The sequence below is a fragment of the Tinamus guttatus genome, unplaced genomic scaffold (assembly GCF_059628265.1).
Source record: "Tinamus guttatus ecotype Peru unplaced genomic scaffold, ASM5962826v1 Tinamus_guttatus_pri_ptg000004l, whole genome shotgun sequence".
In the NCBI taxonomy this organism is placed as follows: Eukaryota; Metazoa; Chordata; class Aves; order Tinamiformes; family Tinamidae; genus Tinamus; species Tinamus guttatus.
Genome location: NW_028288538.1, coordinates 7,478,482 through 7,495,362, shown reverse-complemented (window position 1 = coordinate 7,495,362; position 16,881 = coordinate 7,478,482). Strand labels below are relative to the sequence as shown.

Below are 16,881 nucleotides of genomic sequence, written 5' to 3'. Positions count from 1 at the left end.
TATGTTCAAAAATATAAATAGGTGCAGGGAACGCTGGTGCCCCGCACGGTCCCCTGGAAAGAGCACGTCGTCCCGGGCCGGGCGCTGCGGCGCGGGGCGGCGGGGAGAGCCGGGCGGCCCCGGGTTTCGCCGCCCCGCTCGTCCCTCCTCCCCAGCTCCGTCGCTCTCAGCCCGCCGCCCTCCTGCGCCTCCTCTACATTCACTGCCCCGCTGCCCGACCGCCCCGACGCGCTGCAGCGGGAGGAGGATTCTGGAGAAAAACAATAAAATAAGCCCCAAAAGGTGCTGTCCACCCCCGAGATTAAATAACAGAAATAATTACATTGTTCATGGATAAAATCAGGAAAAAATAATCATCTTTATTATTTAACTTAACCCCCTGCCCTCTGCAAACCCACCCCCCTCCCTGTCCCCAGAGGCACAAAGATAATTGGAACCGGACGGTTAGTAAAAATGCTGAATTCTAATTTGCTTTGCTTTGGTGCTTGGAAAAAAAAAACAGTATTTTTTTTATATATATACACAAAGGTGGGTTTTCTTTAATATAATTTTTTTTCCTTATATGACAAAAAAAGCAACAAGAAGAAGAAGAAATTGACTCTGTTAATATAACTGTTCTGTAAATCTCTCTGTCTGTCTGTCTGTCCCCCTCTCTCTTTCCCCCCTCTGTGTCTCTCTGGCCCCGCTCTAATGGGGGGGCGCGTGCTGGGCTCTGCCGCTGGGTCTCGACCGAGTCCTGGGGCTCCTCTTGTATAGTCGACGCTGGAAGCTGGAGGCTGCGGGAGAGGCACGAGAAGAAAAGGCACCTTGTTAGTGGCAGGAGGGCACAGAGCCCCTGCTTGTCCCGGCCCGGCTGGCGCCCGGCCTCGGCTCCCTGCAAAACCGCGGGGACGGCTGCGGGGAGCACGGCGCCAGCCCGTGCACAATCGCGCCTTCTCTCGCGCTGCTGGGATCCCCCATTTTTTTCCACTTTTTTCTTATTTTTTTCCCAGAGCGCTTTGCAAGGGCCCCTCTCATGTTTCCCTAGCGTGCCCGCCTGCCCCCTGCCCTGGGACGTCCCACGCGCGGCACTGCCCGCGCCGGCTCTGCCGCCCCTTCCCTGCGGCTCCCATGGGCCGAGGGGCCCTGCTCCGAAGGGGGATGCAGGGGATGGGGGCCTGGCTCGGCCTTTGCTGCCCTGCTGCACTTCTGCTACCTGGTATTGTTCCTGTGCATCACTAGAAGGCATCTGATGGATGCCACAAAAGCTTGGGAATGGCCCAAGGCCCTTGTGATCCCTGCTGTGACCGCGCTGGGACAGGGCCCGTCGCAGAGCCCAGGAGCCGGCAGCTCCATCCCCACAGCGGCCGCCTCTGGCGCCTCCTCCATCCCTCCTTCTGCCCAGCTCTTCCCAGCTCAGAGCTCCCTCCCCTGTCAGCACCAGCCTCTTCTGGCTGCGGGACCGTTAATCCAGCTGGAATTGCCCAGCTGGACCAGGAGCTGGCAAGGAGGCTGATGACACTTGACAGATGCGACTCGGCCCAGGCACGCCAAATTACTGGGAAGCTGTGGGGCCGGAGCCGGGTGTAGGCAGGCCTGGGAATGGGCTGGGACGCCTCGCCCGGCGGCCTGGCTGCTCTGGCTGGAGGCCTCGCTGGAGGAGGGTCAGGAGTCCAGCGGCAGCTCCCAGGTTAACTCTTCCTGGGGGTTTCTGTCTGCTCCGCCGCTCGCCGGGGCAGCGGAGCAGGCAGGAGCGGCAGGGCTGAGGGGGAGCTGCATGGCCCCCTCCCTCCTATCCTTTCTGTATCCTGCAGGCAGTGCCAAAACTCACCATTTCAGAAACTGCTGCTTTTTTGCTTCTTCACCTGTCCTGAGCCCCTGTTGAGCCCTTTACTGCCCTTCCCGCTCCTGGTGCTGCACCGGCCCGGCCTCCATGGGGAGCCCTTGTCAACCCCCACAGGGGTTGGCAGCAGACCCCAACATCTTGGCTCTGCTCCCTGTCACTGACTGCACTGCCTGGCTCTCCAGCAGGTCCCAGACTCGCCCACAGGCACCAGCTCCATCTCAGGGGAGCTTCGAGCAAGGCCAAGGACGGGACTTTCCTCTCCTGCCTGGCTCATCTCTAACTTGCGCCCTAAGGAGCCCGGGTGGTGCAGGGTGGCTGGGACCCTCCCTGCCGCACTGCGCTGGCTCCCATGCTCGGGTGATTTGTTCCACCCTCATTCCAAGCTCCTCCTCCCAGATGCACAGATGCCTCAGTCCTAAACCTCCTCAAGCCAGGAAAACTGGGTGGGGGGAAGGATTTGGGAACTGCCATCCCTTTGTAGAGCTCTCCTGAGTCCAAACATCTGCTTGGGCTGCAGGATTTCCTGCCTCAGGCTGCACTGAGTTTTCTCCTTCCCCATCCCGAACACAGCGCCACGACCCTGGCTGGTGCCGATGTGGGAATGTGGAAACGTGGGAATGTGGAAACGGAGGGGCTGAGACGTACGTTTTATGCAGGATATCCGTGGCTCCTCCCACTGCCCATTGGGCTGGCACCGAATCGTGGGCACGTGGCGCTGGATGTAGCCGTGGCTGCACTGGTACCGCACCAGGGAGTTTATTTCGTAGCGCTCCTTCTTCCTGCCGAAGGTCCGGGCGTTCTCCACCACGGGGGGGTCCCCACAGGCCACTGTGGGAGACAGGCAAAGGCACGGAGAGCGTGAAGGTCCTGCTCGATGGAGCCCAGCACCTCCTGCCCGGTCCTGCCGCCGCGGCGGGCCCAGGAGTCCGGGCACCGGGACGGCCGCCCGCAGCCCTGGGAGCGCAGGGAGCCACCGGGCAGCAGGACAGGGCTGCTTGCGGGGCATGGGCTTTATCTCAGGCTCAGCGGCTCCCTCCAGAAGGAAACAGTGACTACAAAGGGTGTAGATGTGAGAGCTGATGACAGGAGAAACATTTTCGCTCCCTTAGGAGCTGGGCAAGGAGCGAGCAGATTTTGCTGGGAGAGGGTTGGGAGGGGAGGGGACTGCTGTTTCACAGCAGGCAAGCGTGGGCAGTGCCAATTTGCACATCTGCGGGAGGATTCCCTGCCTCTGGAGCAGCCAGCGTGTGCACCGGGAAGGCAGGAGCTGATGTGTCTGCCTTGCTCTCCACCACTGCGGACACGACAGCCCGCTCTTGGCAACTTGTGTTACTTATTTGCAAGATTTCAGAGGCCTTTTTCCCAGAGACTTAGACAAACTTTAACACTAATTCCACATCCTTATGTGTAGTGACAAATACACATTGTCTTTGCTCCCCATAATAATTCTCCTGCGCAGAAATTGAACTTCCAGTGAGGACAACTGAGGGAAGACGGAGATTTGTGAGCCCTGCTGGGGTCAGAGCACAGGCTAACACACCAAACACCTCCATGTAGGCTGTAAAACCCCACTGCTTCTGGGACTTGTCACCAGCAAGCTGCTGCCTATGTGCACGGAGTATTTGCCCAAAGAGAGCAACACCTCTTGGAGACCAAAGCTGGCTGCTTGCGTGCTCCAGCCCTGGAGCTGGTGCCTGGGCCTAGGCTGGCTCCCCCCAACTCTGCTTTGCTTGAGCCGGGCTCACCTGTTCCTTTCTTGCACGTGAAAGGGAGATGGTAGTTGCACGGGACGTCGTTCCATTCGCCTTGCTCATGCCAGATCATTACAACGCAGTCTTCACCAGCAGCAAAGAAGTTATCGGGTTGATTGGGCCGCCAGTTCTCAAATTGCTGTCGAGAGAGAAAAGCCCTTCTCCTAAGACTGAGTCCTTCCCTCTCTCCTATTTCTCCCTCTTTCCCTGTTTCATGTCTCCTCCCGCCTCTTCTGCCCCCTCACCAGCATTTATTAACAGCAATGCAACTACCATTGTTATTTGTACTGTGATGATACCTGGCAGCTTAGCTACAGGTCAGGCCCTATTTTACTAGAGGCTGGAAAAACTGGGAGAAACCAAGAGCCCTTGGGTCCAGAGCGTTCTGAGTGGTTCCACTCAATACCTGATTCAAGCTCTCAGCACAGAACACGTGCAGTGCTGTCAGCAGCCTCTTTCCTTGCCCACACAGCTAACACAGCCTGCAAAGAGCCACATCCCCCTGCTTTCCGTGGTCCCAGGCTCAGCACCCCGTGCCCTTCCTCACCAGCGAGTGCCCGTCGGACCAGCGGAAGTCATTCTCAACGGTTCTGTCACTGAGCCCGATCCACTGGTAGTCCTGTGCGTGGTCTACATGGAACGGACAGGGAGAGACGAGTGAGAAAGAGCAGACCCACCTTGCCGTGGCTTCCACCCCTCAGCACCCCTCTCCCAGGATATCGCAGGGTCATTTCACTCCTTCACAGTCACTAGTCCTTTCTATCCACATATTTTTTTCCCTGTTATGCTGCTGCTTCATCTCTCTCCCTGCTAACTTTATTGTGATGACAAGATCTTTTATGCCATCTACACTGCCATGGGTCACTGGGTTTATAGCAAGTGAACATTTTGTGAACCACACTGGCTATGTGACGGGAGCACAGATCTGACCCAGTCATGAACAGGCCTTCTCCTGTTCTGAGGCCTAATAGTTCTTCCTCTCCCACACAAGGACAAGATGTCATTTGACAGGAAATATCTGAAAATTCACTGCATAATTGTGTTATTTTAGCCCCTTTAGTCTATCCACATACTTGCAGTTTGGTTGATTGACCCCTGCCCATCCTCACACCTTCAAGGCCACCCTCAACACTCACTGTTCACAAAGTCTTGCTCTTCTGGGGTGATGATACTGCTCAGGTGGGCTTGATGTTCTCGGCATCTGGTCTCTGCATCCACCCAAGTCTCCCTCTCTTCAAAGTGCCTGTAACAGTGGCCCTGGAACTTGGTCCAACCTTCCTCACAGTTTTCCAGGTCTGAAACACACAATGGAGGAATAAATAGGAGTTGGCTGCATGTGGCTGGAAGCATTCCAACTCACCTCTTAGCTGCTCACACACTCATGGCACAGAAGAACGACACATGGTCACATTCACTAAAAACCAAGCCCCAGTATCGGCTGTTACATCCTAGGGAAAATGATCAGAAGGCATCCAAGAAACACTCAGAGGGAGGAGGCTGCTTTGAAGACCATCTGTTTACAGTATGGTCATCAACACTATTGGAAAACTTGAGTGAGACAGACAGATTCCTAAGCAATTCAAACCCCAGGTGGTTTTCCAGGACTCTGTTTATGAGAGACTGACCCAAGCAACAACCCTTCTCTTCTAAACTCATGCTGTCTTGCAGAATTTTCTTGCTTCGGAAAGCAATCTTGAAACCTGAATTCAGATGTCCAGAACTGACACTCATGCTTTGCAATGCAGTTTTTTTTTCCTGCTGTTTGCATGTCACCCCTTGTTGTCACGGTCTGGGGAGGGAACAGAACATGGCACGAATCCTCAGCAGGACTTGCCTGGGAGAAAGTCCACTCTTTCCTACATGGCTATTGCTTAGGGGTAAATATGACAGGGATCATTTCTGAAAAGAATTGTGAAAAGCCTGTCCCTAGCAGTGACACTACTGTAGTGACAAGACGGACGGACTGACTATATGTATGGACAGCAGAGATCACTTACAGAGTCCCTGCTGTTCCTGGAGAGTGATAGATGTCAGAGAAGGCAAAATCTCACGGGAATAAAAATTTATATTCACCATTGAATGTAGGGTACTGGCTTTCCTAATCTCCTAGGTATGGGCCCTAGCTGCCATGAGGCCATTAATAATAGAAAAGAGGAAATTAAGTTTGGCTTGGACCAAACAAGGTCATAAGTAGCCATAGGATAGAAACACCTCATGTTCTATCTCAGGGATCTTTTGGCAAAGCAAAAGGTGGCATGAATGGGGAAATCAGGAGTTGATTAGGTTGCATCACTTAAGAGAACTGAAGAGAGCAAAACTCCAGCCCAGACAAGTCCAACAATTCACAGCCTTTTTCTTGTGGTCTCCGTTGTATGTTCGTATTGAAAGCAGAAAGAGATGTAAAGACAAAAAAGGGGAGGAGACAATATATGTTACTATTACTCATGTCAAGGTAAAGAAGGAATTGTAACCTTATTCTTCTTTTTTTTTTTTTTTTTTTTTTTAAGCAAGGCAGGAGAGCTTGCCCTCATTGCTAAACTGATAGAAGTGTGGGCTCTTATAAGCTTTAAGAAAAAAAAATACATATTTTTTCTTTACTTATAGAATGAAAAATAAATATTAGTGCAGGGCTAAGTATCTCATCTTGATGAAAAAAATAGGTCATTTCATACTTCCTCAAAGACAGACATTCCCTGCTGATTTTGCCACAAGAAGCCATGTTCAAGAGATGACAAAAATGTCATGCTGAGTCAAATTGGTGGGGATCCCTGGGGTGAATGAGGTTTCTTTCAGCTGCGTCTTCACAGAGTGAAACACAATCATTTTACATGGCTCAGTTCAAGCATCTTTTCACGAAATTCCAGTCTAGCAGAGAAAGTTTGCCTGCGGTGAAGATGTTCTTAGGCATACAGCTACTGCTACAGATGAACAGGAAGACCCTTTACCTGAAGAGATAGTGACCTCTGTGATGAACTTTACTGCACTCTACTCTGCTTCACTAGAGAAGCTTATAAAAAAAAAAAAAGAAAGAAAAAAAGGAAAAGTTAAAGAAGACTCCAGAAGCTCTTGCTTAGGATATGGTGCTGTGATGAACAAAATTATTAAAAAATATAAGCAAAACGCTCAAAGCTTTTCCCTACTGTGAGTATTTAAATCTGATGTTAGAGGTTAGCTTGCTGCGATGAAGGCATGACCGATGGGAGCACACGGGATCAGCTTTTTTTGGAGTGTAGGGTGAGAACAAGGTAATGCAGATGTTAGTAAGATTAGCTGAAGCCAAGGAGGCCGTACCGATCTCACACATGTCCCCTCCGTAGCTGGGAAGGCATAAGCATTTGAAAGAGTCGATGCCATCAACGCAGGTAGCTCCATTCAGACAGGGGCTTGAGTGGCACTCATCAATGTCTGCAAGAAATCAAGGGCTTCCATTAGGGCTCTGGGCAGAGAACTCCACCAACAGGAGAACTGGTTTCCTTGCTTGTTTAGAAGGACACGTCAGTAATCTGGGGAGAACTTGGGAGTGATTAAGGTCTTATTATAAAACCTACTGCCACTGCTGCTGCTGGAGGAATGAACACAAGAGACCTGACCCATCCTATGCGGAAGATGTTGTTCTGCCATTTGATGACTGAACACCCTCTGGAGATACCAAGACAACTTCAGCAGACACATTTCTTACATACTATCATTGACATCTGTGGTGTCTTTTCCTTTTTCACTGTCTCTTCCTGATGGATGAAATATGCAAACTTGTGTCTTGGCTTCCACCAGCTACATGCTGGAAGGAAGAGTGTGGGCTTCTCATAAGCGAGGGAAACATCCTGAAACAAAGCTTTATCTCTTGCTTGGAAACAGAGATCCTTACTATTTTTTTCTAACCACGATTCAGAAGAAAATCTAGGCAGAAGCCTCACCTAAAATAAGTTAAATGCAAGGGAGAATAAAAGTAGTTGCAAAGATGGTTCAAAGACCCTCAACCTTTGCTTCTTGAAGATGTTAGGATGGGCCATAGGAAACTATTTCTTGTCAAAGAATGATGGAGAGAAATGCCATTTTCTCCAGACCTGTCCTCACTATATGTTCTTTTACTTGTGAATCCTTCATGGAGAAGGAATCTTAACTTCCCATCTTGAGCAGGCTTTAAAAATCTTTCTGCATTTCCAGAGGTAAAAAGAGAAGTTGGAATGAGAAGAGTTAGGCCCTCAATTCTGCAGTGTTTCACCGCTTGCTAGCAGCACTGGCTTGGGTAGTAAATGCTGTTGTTTGGTAACACTTCTATCAGCTTTCATCTTGGGGCAGAAGGAGGGAAGCCAGGATGCTCTGAAGAGGACCACAACAAGCCAGTTCTTATCTACATACTGTAAAATCTAGCTCTTGCTGGAAATAATAGATATTTTCTTAGTATCTTTCTTACTTAAACCTACTCCTACTTATGGAGCTTTGGAATCAGAAGAAAAGTAATTTAGAATGAAAAGATTTCAGAGATGTTCACCTCAAGAAGTAAGGAACAATACTAAGGAAGAAACTGGAAACAAATCCATGCAGGTTAGGTTAGATCCTTTTGTGAAGAAATGCTTCTCTCTCAGAGTCTTGCAACAGTCTGGAAGAAACGTAAGGCTTTAAAAATGCTGACTAATACTCAGCGCTCCTGTGGATGGGTTAGTGAGAAAATATTCACAGATGATGAGAGTGCTGGTCATGGAAACACCCATACCAGAGCCAAGCAGCAATTCCTGTATTCTTCTGATTAGGGTATGTTCAGTCTGATATTGTTTCCCTGCAGAATAGCAGCCCAGCTGTTCAGCATTTCCAGAGACAGCAGAGCAGATACATGTTTTAACCTGGGTGAGCACCTAGTCACACAGTGGCCAACATCTGATATGTCAACAAAAAGTAGAAGTGTTCTGTAACAAGGCAAAGAAAAGATTCTTCTTGACCTTGGATAAGTCAGTTTGTGTTTTGGAGCATGAGGATTATCATCTTTATTCTAGGATGTATCACTATGAGAAATGCAATTAGTCCCCAGAGGGCTGATGAACCACTTATATCAACTTTGCAATCAGTTCTTCACAAGAAAAGAATTTTTTTTCCTCTGGATTGCACTTCTAAGTATTCACGAATACTTCCTGGATTATTATATTGACTGCAACGTGGAGGAAATTGCGATTGTGATACTAATAAACACCTTGAGACTTTCCAGAACAACAACAACAACAAAAAGGAAAGAAATAAAAATAGAAAAATAAGTGTCCTGATGGTTGATTGTAACGGTAGAGGTTTCCCGGGCTTCCCAACAGCAGTAGCAGCAGAAGTTCATACTGATTCCAGTGGGCTCCAGCTGAACAAGTAAGGAAAGGCTCTCCTTTGTCCATTAGTTTCCATGGAGTGGAAAGTACAACGCGGAAACAGAAACAAAGCACATAAAAGAGCTAAAACAGAATGTTTAGCAGGGCATAAGGAGTCTTCAGCCATCTTCGCCAACGTGGCCTAAAAATCGGTGCATCCAAGATCTCTTCTGGGATGCACGAGACCTGCTGTAAGTTGCCATTCCCAATCTTGGAGCAAGATGGAGCAGATACACACATGCAAGTTCATTGCCAAAATCTCCAGCTGGGAAATAACACTGGAACAGGATTTCCTTTTACAGATATTGTATATAATATGACTGCACATATTATATATACTCTAAAAATAAATCTCAGCATGTATATATGTTATATATGTGCCCATAGTATACATACATATTTATATAGAGCATGCAAAGAGAAAGGTTCTATACTTGAAGATACTGTTGGAAAAAAACAGACAACAAAGACAAGTGAGAGACAAACACGTTTTTCCCAGAAGTATGCTGAAAATGCCTGAAAATAAGACATTTTAAACACATTACGATCACAAATACCAAACTCTCCCTTCAGCCTATTGTTTTTTGGGGTTCTGACTGTGCCTCTGATTAGATGTAGGAATTGTTTCACGAAGCCAATTACAAGGAAACCGAAACACATCAGCCTGTTTGGAGGAAGTGTTGCTGACTCTGTCCTCCCAGAAAATGTGGGTCTTAGAGGACTCTCTAAACTCACTACAAGTGAGTTCTAAAGGTAAAACGAGAGGCAATGTTGCCACTGGAAGCCCTGGCAAGCAGGTTTGTGGGCATTTCTAGGATATCACATCACAGCCAGAGGATTTGCAGGAGGCGAGAACTCCAGTTAAAATAATACAAAGTCCCATCTATTGCTTAAGGCTTGGCTTTTCTCTTCTTAACATTTTAGATACCCTAAATGCATACGCCCAGAGAGCTGAGCTGGATAAAGCTAATAAATCATTGTGCACATTTTCAACCATTCTGAAAGCCCACAGCACCGCACAGCACAGAGCAACGCTGACAGCAGCTGGCTGCCACGTTCCTTAACGTCTTAATTGGATCCTTAAGATCCAAAAATCTTCTGCATCCTTGAGCTATTTATCTGTTTGGATAAACACTCATTCGGAAAGTTGGCTTTGCTCTCTCTCAGCTCTGGGGCAATCCTGCAGCTCAAGCACTTGTGAGAGGACAAGAAGGAAGACTATTACTACTATCACTGAGTGCTAATAAAGGACAGACAAAGTGGTATGGGACACGGAGCAGAGGCAGTTCTTGGTTTCTAGAGTTTCAGCTCTGAAACAGAGGCAGGGAAGAAAAAAAAAAAAAAAGAACTTGTAGTGCAGGCGTAAGAAGCCCATTTTATATGTATTAACTCACTTCTTACTGCTAAAGCAAGCTCAGCAATTTGTACTGCAGTTAATATCACCCAGAAGTTGTAAAAGATTATCCAAATCTATTGTCAGCAATTTTTACTTAATGTTATTAATATGACTTGAAATCTGACTTTCAGGAAAAAAGCTTTTAAAATTCAAAACCATAAAATAAAACAAGAAAGAAGACAAACAAAACCAACGTAAACAGTGTCTTGGCATCTGGGAAACATGAAGTATTGGCTGGAGAAAGCAAAGGGGGTTACAGAGATACAATGCAAACCTTGAATTTGTTTCACCATTTTCTTCCTAAGCTTTCTCTTACACGCTGCCAAATACATCCTACATTAATCAGCACTACTTTGTTTTGATGCAACTAAACACAAGTGCTCTCCCAAAGCCTCTGAGGGCAACATGCTCTGCACAGTCCCTGTAGCCTCTGAAGGTGACACGTGTGTTCATGGAAACTAGTATGAGAAATCACTTCGAAAAGAAAAAGAATCAGTTTGGTCCAGGTTTTGCTCAAGAGGCAAATGATGCATAAAAGGGAACATGCAGTGCTATCGGTGAGAAATAAGGACTTTTGAAATCCTTCATCCCAAACTGAGAAGACAATACTAGACTCTGTGCAAAGGCTTTTTGAAACAATTTGTACAATTTGTGCATGTCTGTCTATGGGAGCTTATATCGATGATGAGTAAAAATATCCCATAAACAAGGTTAGCTTTGCTCTTAAAATATTTATGGAGGAGAAGCAGCTTGCAAACAGATGGGATGCTATCGCAAACACGGAACTGAGTTTTGGAGAAGCTGTAAGTAACTGGTGGGGAACTCCTGCTTCTCTTCTGCAAAGAGGAAAAGCAAAGATGGAAAAGCAAGACATTTTCAGGATATTCAACGGTCCATGTTGTGCCACTCACTTCTTTACACATCTCCTTATAAACGTGACTATCAAAACAGGATCTCCGATGATCAATTGGATAACTGTCTTACAGGACTGCAGGAAAAGTATCCAGCTAGAAATTAAGTTTGCTTTTCAGAGATCCCTGAGAAGTCTGAACAATATGACAGATCAGGCAGAGGAGAAAAATATTTCAGCAATTAGACTGATTTCCAGATGAAAATAAGAGGAGTCTAAGAAAATGATTCCCTTATATTTTTAAAAATTACTAGCATTGGCCACTGCATAGCCAACTAGTGAGTTCCAGTTAATATTAAGCCATTAAAATCATTAACACTAGGAAAATAATTAATCTCCAATCCTTTGGATAGGGCATTAAGAAGCGCGAAACCCCATGAAGACCTTTTCCTGTTTGGATTCTCACATTTAGCTGTTTTGGGATCATAGGCAGCAGAACCCATGGACTTGTTCCAGCAGAGACAAGCAGAATTTAGCATAAATTGCTGCCATTTCAGCATATTATTTTTTTCCTCTGATCTGAGCGTGTTTTTAAAATCATCAGCTAGTTATAGTGCTCCAAACCACAGTTTTCACTGAAATACCAGCGTGCTTTTTTCAACTAATAATTACTTGTTTTCAGATGTTACCAGAAGCAAAAAGGATCCAGTGGGTTGACAAAACTCTGGATGAAGAGGCCAGATCTATGGGCTATTCTTCAAGCTTGCAAGTCTTGCAAGGTTCCTGTGCCTGTGTATCCTTCAATTTGGTAAAGAAATAAAGAAATAAAGAAATACTAGTATTTGCAGGGCTAGTCTTCACTGGCTGTTCCTCTCAGAGAAGTAGATGTTATAGCAAGCAGAAAATGATAATTCCTCCCATTAAAAGGACTGCTGAATCTAACTGGTGAAGCTGGAGCACAACAGCCCCGCGCTCCCTGTCCCTCACTCCAGACTTCTCTCGTAAGCAGAACTCCTTCAGCCCCTGCTTTACTGCTAGACTTGATTAATTACCTTTAAAGGGTATTTGCTACACTTTACCAACACAGAGCACAGATCAATGCACAGATATTATAACTGATGTTTCTGCAAAATTTCTAGACTAGGAAATTTCAGACAAAGCAAGTAGCCAGAAATAAAGAAATATCATTTTTAGTCCTTTTTTTTTTTTTAATAAAGAAGCTATGGAGTTCTTCCTTGTAGACTTTTCATGTTCCAAATTCTCAGGGCACTTTGAAAACTTTCTCTCCGGTAGGATCAGAGTAAAAAAAAAAAAAAAAAAACCACCCACAAAATCTGTGAATACTTTTTCTTTTGTTACCACTTCGTTGTAATGTCTTAGATGAAGTTCACCTATTGCAAGGGTCTTGTTTATCGATGGCCCATATATGTTTTAGAGCCTGGATGAACCTTGTTCAGACCCTGACCAAGGCTGCATTTCATGGAGCACTGTGCAAAGAAGTTTAGCCAGATAAAAGATGTTTCACCTGGGAATACCTTCCTTGTGGAGAACTCCCACCAAGCACATATTCTGAAGCCCATCGCAGGCTTATAATGAATCTATAATTAAGCTTTATGCAGTTATGTCTTTCCTGCTTGGAAATCCTGGCTGCTACGCTGTCATTTCTGCAACACACAAATACAAAGCAAGCTCCTATTTTAGAGCATTTTCAAACTTCTTCACACACGAGCTGACAAATGCACAGTTTTCTCCCAGAATACTTCACAAGAATGTTGGCTAACAAACGCCAAATGCTCTGAAAAATCTGGCAATATCCTTGTGGGTAATTTAGAAAAAGAAAAAGCAGTGAAATCAAACCACATTTTGGACCTTTTAAAAAATTCTTATTTAGCTTAGCCTTCCTGGCTAGTTTCCTTCCTTCCCCGCCTTTGCTGAACTGTCTTTGCCTCCAGGCTGGGACGTGGCAGTGAGCTCGGCCCCAGAGCAGAAGCCATCGGGGTGCAGAGAAGGTCTTTGGGTATTTAATTGGGCAGTGCAGGTAACTTGCAGCATCCTGACAAGGTGCAACTCCATATGAAGGTGGAAGAGCTTTGCAGTTACGATCCTGCTGACTTGCCCTCCTGTAGGATCCATTGTACAGCGGCTTGAGAGGGACAGAAAGGGCCTCACATGTATTTTAAGCAGGAATGAACTTAGGTTTATGATTACCTCTGTTTTCCCAGGGAGAGAAGTGACGCAGAGAAATCCAGTGACTCATTCAAAACACTTTGGGAATGGAAATTAATTTAGAAACCAGGCTGAGCTTCACAAAGCCCTGCACTTAAAGACCCTTACAAATCCAGTGCAAACTATGCTGAATAGTGTAAATTAACCCAAGAAGCAGCAGTTCAGGAGGTAACAAATGGTAGGAACCTGGCATTAATACTATTTTTGCTAGGAGCTGGGCACAGCAGCGTGTGTGAATGGCCTGTTGAGGCGGTGACGCACCCAAAAGCTCGTGTTGCACCATTTGACAGCAGCACAAGCCTTGACAGCTTGGAATGATGTCTATCCACAGCACATGGAGCCTGCTCCTAATTGCAGCAAAGTGAAGGCAGGCCGAGGCCTGGCATGTCGTGGGTCATGTTACTTGGGATGGGTTCTTTTCCTGGCCAAGCAGCAGTAGCTGACAACCTCAACAACATCCCATCTCCTTTCTCTTCTTCTTGTAGTGCCCTATTGCCTCTGTGGCACGCGAGCGCAGCTCAGAGGGAGGCTTGTCAAAGGGCTTGCAGAGCATTTTCACCATAAAAGGTTACTCCAATTCAAATATTGTATCTGTTTATACTTAGCAGCAATGGAACTTACCAAGGCGCAGAGCATGAGTGCACCAAAAAGGGACAGGATGGGAGGAATGGCATTTATCAGGGAGGCTGGCAAAAGGTAACGTTCGTTTGCTCTGAGCATCGTCTCAGACATTGGATCCTTCAGACGCTTCTAGCTGCAGACAGCAGCACAACATTTAGACTCGAGGGTGTCCAAGCATGGTGCCAAAAGGCAACACAAAGACTGACACATTTTGCCCTGTGCAAATATTGCCCTCAGCACAAGCAGCTCTGAGAGCAGAGGTTTTTTTCCTCCAAGGCTGGCTATTTATTTATTTATTTAGGTATTTTAGCTCCTTGGCACACAGCAGCTGCTAATGGACAGTCTCCCACTCCATAGCAAGTGTTATGAATACACTCAGATACAGGCAGCAAGAGAACACGTCACAGAAAGGGGAAACAAAATGGAAAAGGCTTTTAACTTCTCAGCCATGTTCTCCAGCCAGAGTGAGTGTCTTTGACAGGTAGAGCTCCTGTTTCCACAGCAAAAGAAATATCTGTTGCTTTAGACTGGAGCAATGGTTAAGACCAATTTCAGAAGGAAAGTGCATGCCCTAGTGCTTTCCCCAGATATATCACACGCTGGGACCTGGTTACAGTAGCACTCATGGAGAACCAACAAATACTCTCTCTTTCTAACCTCCCATCTGCTTGGCAGAGTAAAGAGCTGCCCTGTGTAATGGCCGTCACCAGGGGAATGTGACTGCCGTGGGCAGGGAAGGGAAGTCCAGGAGGCGCCTGGGGATGCCATTACACTGGCTGAATAACTAGATTCCCTACCCAAACACAGACAGTAGCATTATTAGACAGAAGCTATCAATCATGACCCATTTTGGAGCCATGTCTACTTCTCTGAACACAGGTGATGCTGCAGCATTCCCGGTGCACAACTGCCCCAAAGGCCAGGGACATTAAACATTGCTTTCTCCAGGGCTGTCATCTAGCAGTGCCTGGTGAACTGAAACCTTGAGGTTTCAGCTTTTACTGTAAGGTGGAAAACCTTTCCCACCATGATAAAGTTCTTTGCAAGTCTATTTCTGTTTGAACATTCCTTGCCATACATAAAACAAATAAAAGCTAGCCCCCTCCCTGCCTTCCCTTTCATAGTGTGTGAGGATTAGAAGAACAAGGCACAGTACCTTCAGCAGTGGGTCCTAAAGCATCTACTGCTTCTGGCGACACTTGAGGCAGGATTGCAGTAGCGGTGGCTGACAGATGTGGAGGGTCTTGAACAACAGCTGTTTGTGTCTCTTGTCCTGGCACTGTGGGAGTGGAGGACTCTATTTCAAGCTGAGGCTCTTCAGGACTCTTGGCTTCCTGTGTTAATTCAACATCTGGAATATGGGTACTAATCACAGTGTCTGGGACAGAGGTTTCCCCTGAAATGTCTGTGACTGAGTGTGTCAGAGTTTCAGATGTCACTTCAGTAATTTCCTTCTCAGGAGCTCCAGAAGACTCAGTTCCTACTGAAGATGTGGTAGCTGTTTCCATGTGGACACCAGGCAAGGCAGAACTTTCCCTGCTGCTTTCCTGGACTGTGGATGTTTCTGTGCTAATTTCAGGTTCACTCCTGGCTTCTTGGCTTGTAGATGTTCCAGTTCTAACTGCAGGAAATGCGGATGTGTCACCACTGATTTCATGCACTGTTGAAGTTTCTATACTAATTCCAGGGTACATAGAAGCTTCCCCACTTACTTCCTGAACTGTGGATGCTTCTATGGTAATTTCAGGGAATGCAGATGTTTCGCCCCTGGCTTCTTGACTTGTGGATGTTTCAATTCTAATTTCAGGAAATGTTTCCCCACTGGTTTCATGGACTGTTGAAGTTTCTATGCTAATTTCAGGAAATGCAGATGTCTCCCCGCTAGTTTCATGGACTGTTGTTTCTATGCTAATTTCAGGAAATGCAGACGTTTCACCTCTAGCTTCTTCAGTTGTGGATGTTTCTATTTTAATTTCAGGAAATGCAGAAGTTTCCCCGCTGATTTCGTGTACCATTGAACTTCCTATGCTAATTTCAGGAAATGCAGATGTTTCAGCCCTACCTTCTTGAGTTGTGGATGTTTCTATACTAACTTCAGGAAATGCAGATGTTTCCCCACTGATTTCATGCACTGTTGAAGTCTCTATGCTAATTTCAGGAAATGCAGATACTTCCCCACTGTTTTCATAGATTGTTGAGGTTTCTATGCTGATTTCAGGGAATGCAGATGTTTCACCCCTGGCTTCTTGACTTGTGGATGTTTCTATTCTAATGTCAGGGAATGCAGATGTTTCCCCACTGATTTCTTGAATTGTAGATGTTTCTATTCTAATTTCAGGAAATGCAGAAGTTTCCCCACTGATTTCTTGAACTGTAGATGTTTCTATGCTTATTTCAGGAAATGCAGAAGTTTCCCCACTGACTTCTTGAATTGTAGATGTTTCTATGCTAATTTCAGGATAGCCAGAAGTTTCACCCCTGGCTTCTTGACTGGTGGACGTTTCTATTCTAATTTCTGGAAATGCAGAATTTTCCCCACTGATTTCTTGAACTGTGGATGTTTCTATTCTAATTTCTGGAAATGCAGATGTTTCCCCACTGATTTCTGGAAATGCAGATGTTTCCCCACTGATTTCTGGAAATGCGGATGTTTCCCCACTGATTTCTTGAACTGTGGATGTTTCTATTCTAATTTCTGGAAATGCAGATGTTTCCCCACTGATTTCTGGAAATGCAGATGTTTCTATTCTAATTTCTGGAAATGCAGATGTTTCCCCACTGATTTCTGGAAATGCAGATGTTTCCCCACTGATTTCTTGAACTGTGGATGTTTCTAAGCTGATTTCTGGAAATGCGGATGTTTCTAA

At 46.3% G+C, this 16,881-nt stretch overlaps 1 protein-coding gene across 1 annotated transcript in view; it reads right to left on the bottom strand.

The window, feature by feature from the left end:
• Positions 1-418: 418 nt before the first annotated feature.
• Positions 419-16,881, bottom strand: part of ACAN (aggrecan) — a 49,233-nt gene continuing 32,770 nt past the window's right edge. The window contains exons 13-20 of the mRNA XM_088538319.1: positions 15,633-16,873; positions 15,171-15,524; positions 6,868-6,981; positions 4,713-4,871; positions 4,124-4,206; positions 3,571-3,715; positions 2,471-2,653; positions 419-776 (exon numbers count right to left, since the gene is read on the bottom strand). Of these exons, the coding sequence (XP_088394445.1) occupies positions 688-776; positions 2,471-2,653; positions 3,571-3,715; positions 4,124-4,206; positions 4,713-4,871; positions 6,868-6,981; positions 15,171-15,524; positions 15,633-16,873 (2,368 nt within the window). The 3' untranslated portion in view covers positions 419-687. The remainder of the gene's footprint in view (positions 777-2,470; positions 2,654-3,570; positions 3,716-4,123; positions 4,207-4,712; positions 4,872-6,867; positions 6,982-15,170; positions 15,525-15,632; positions 16,874-16,881) is intronic.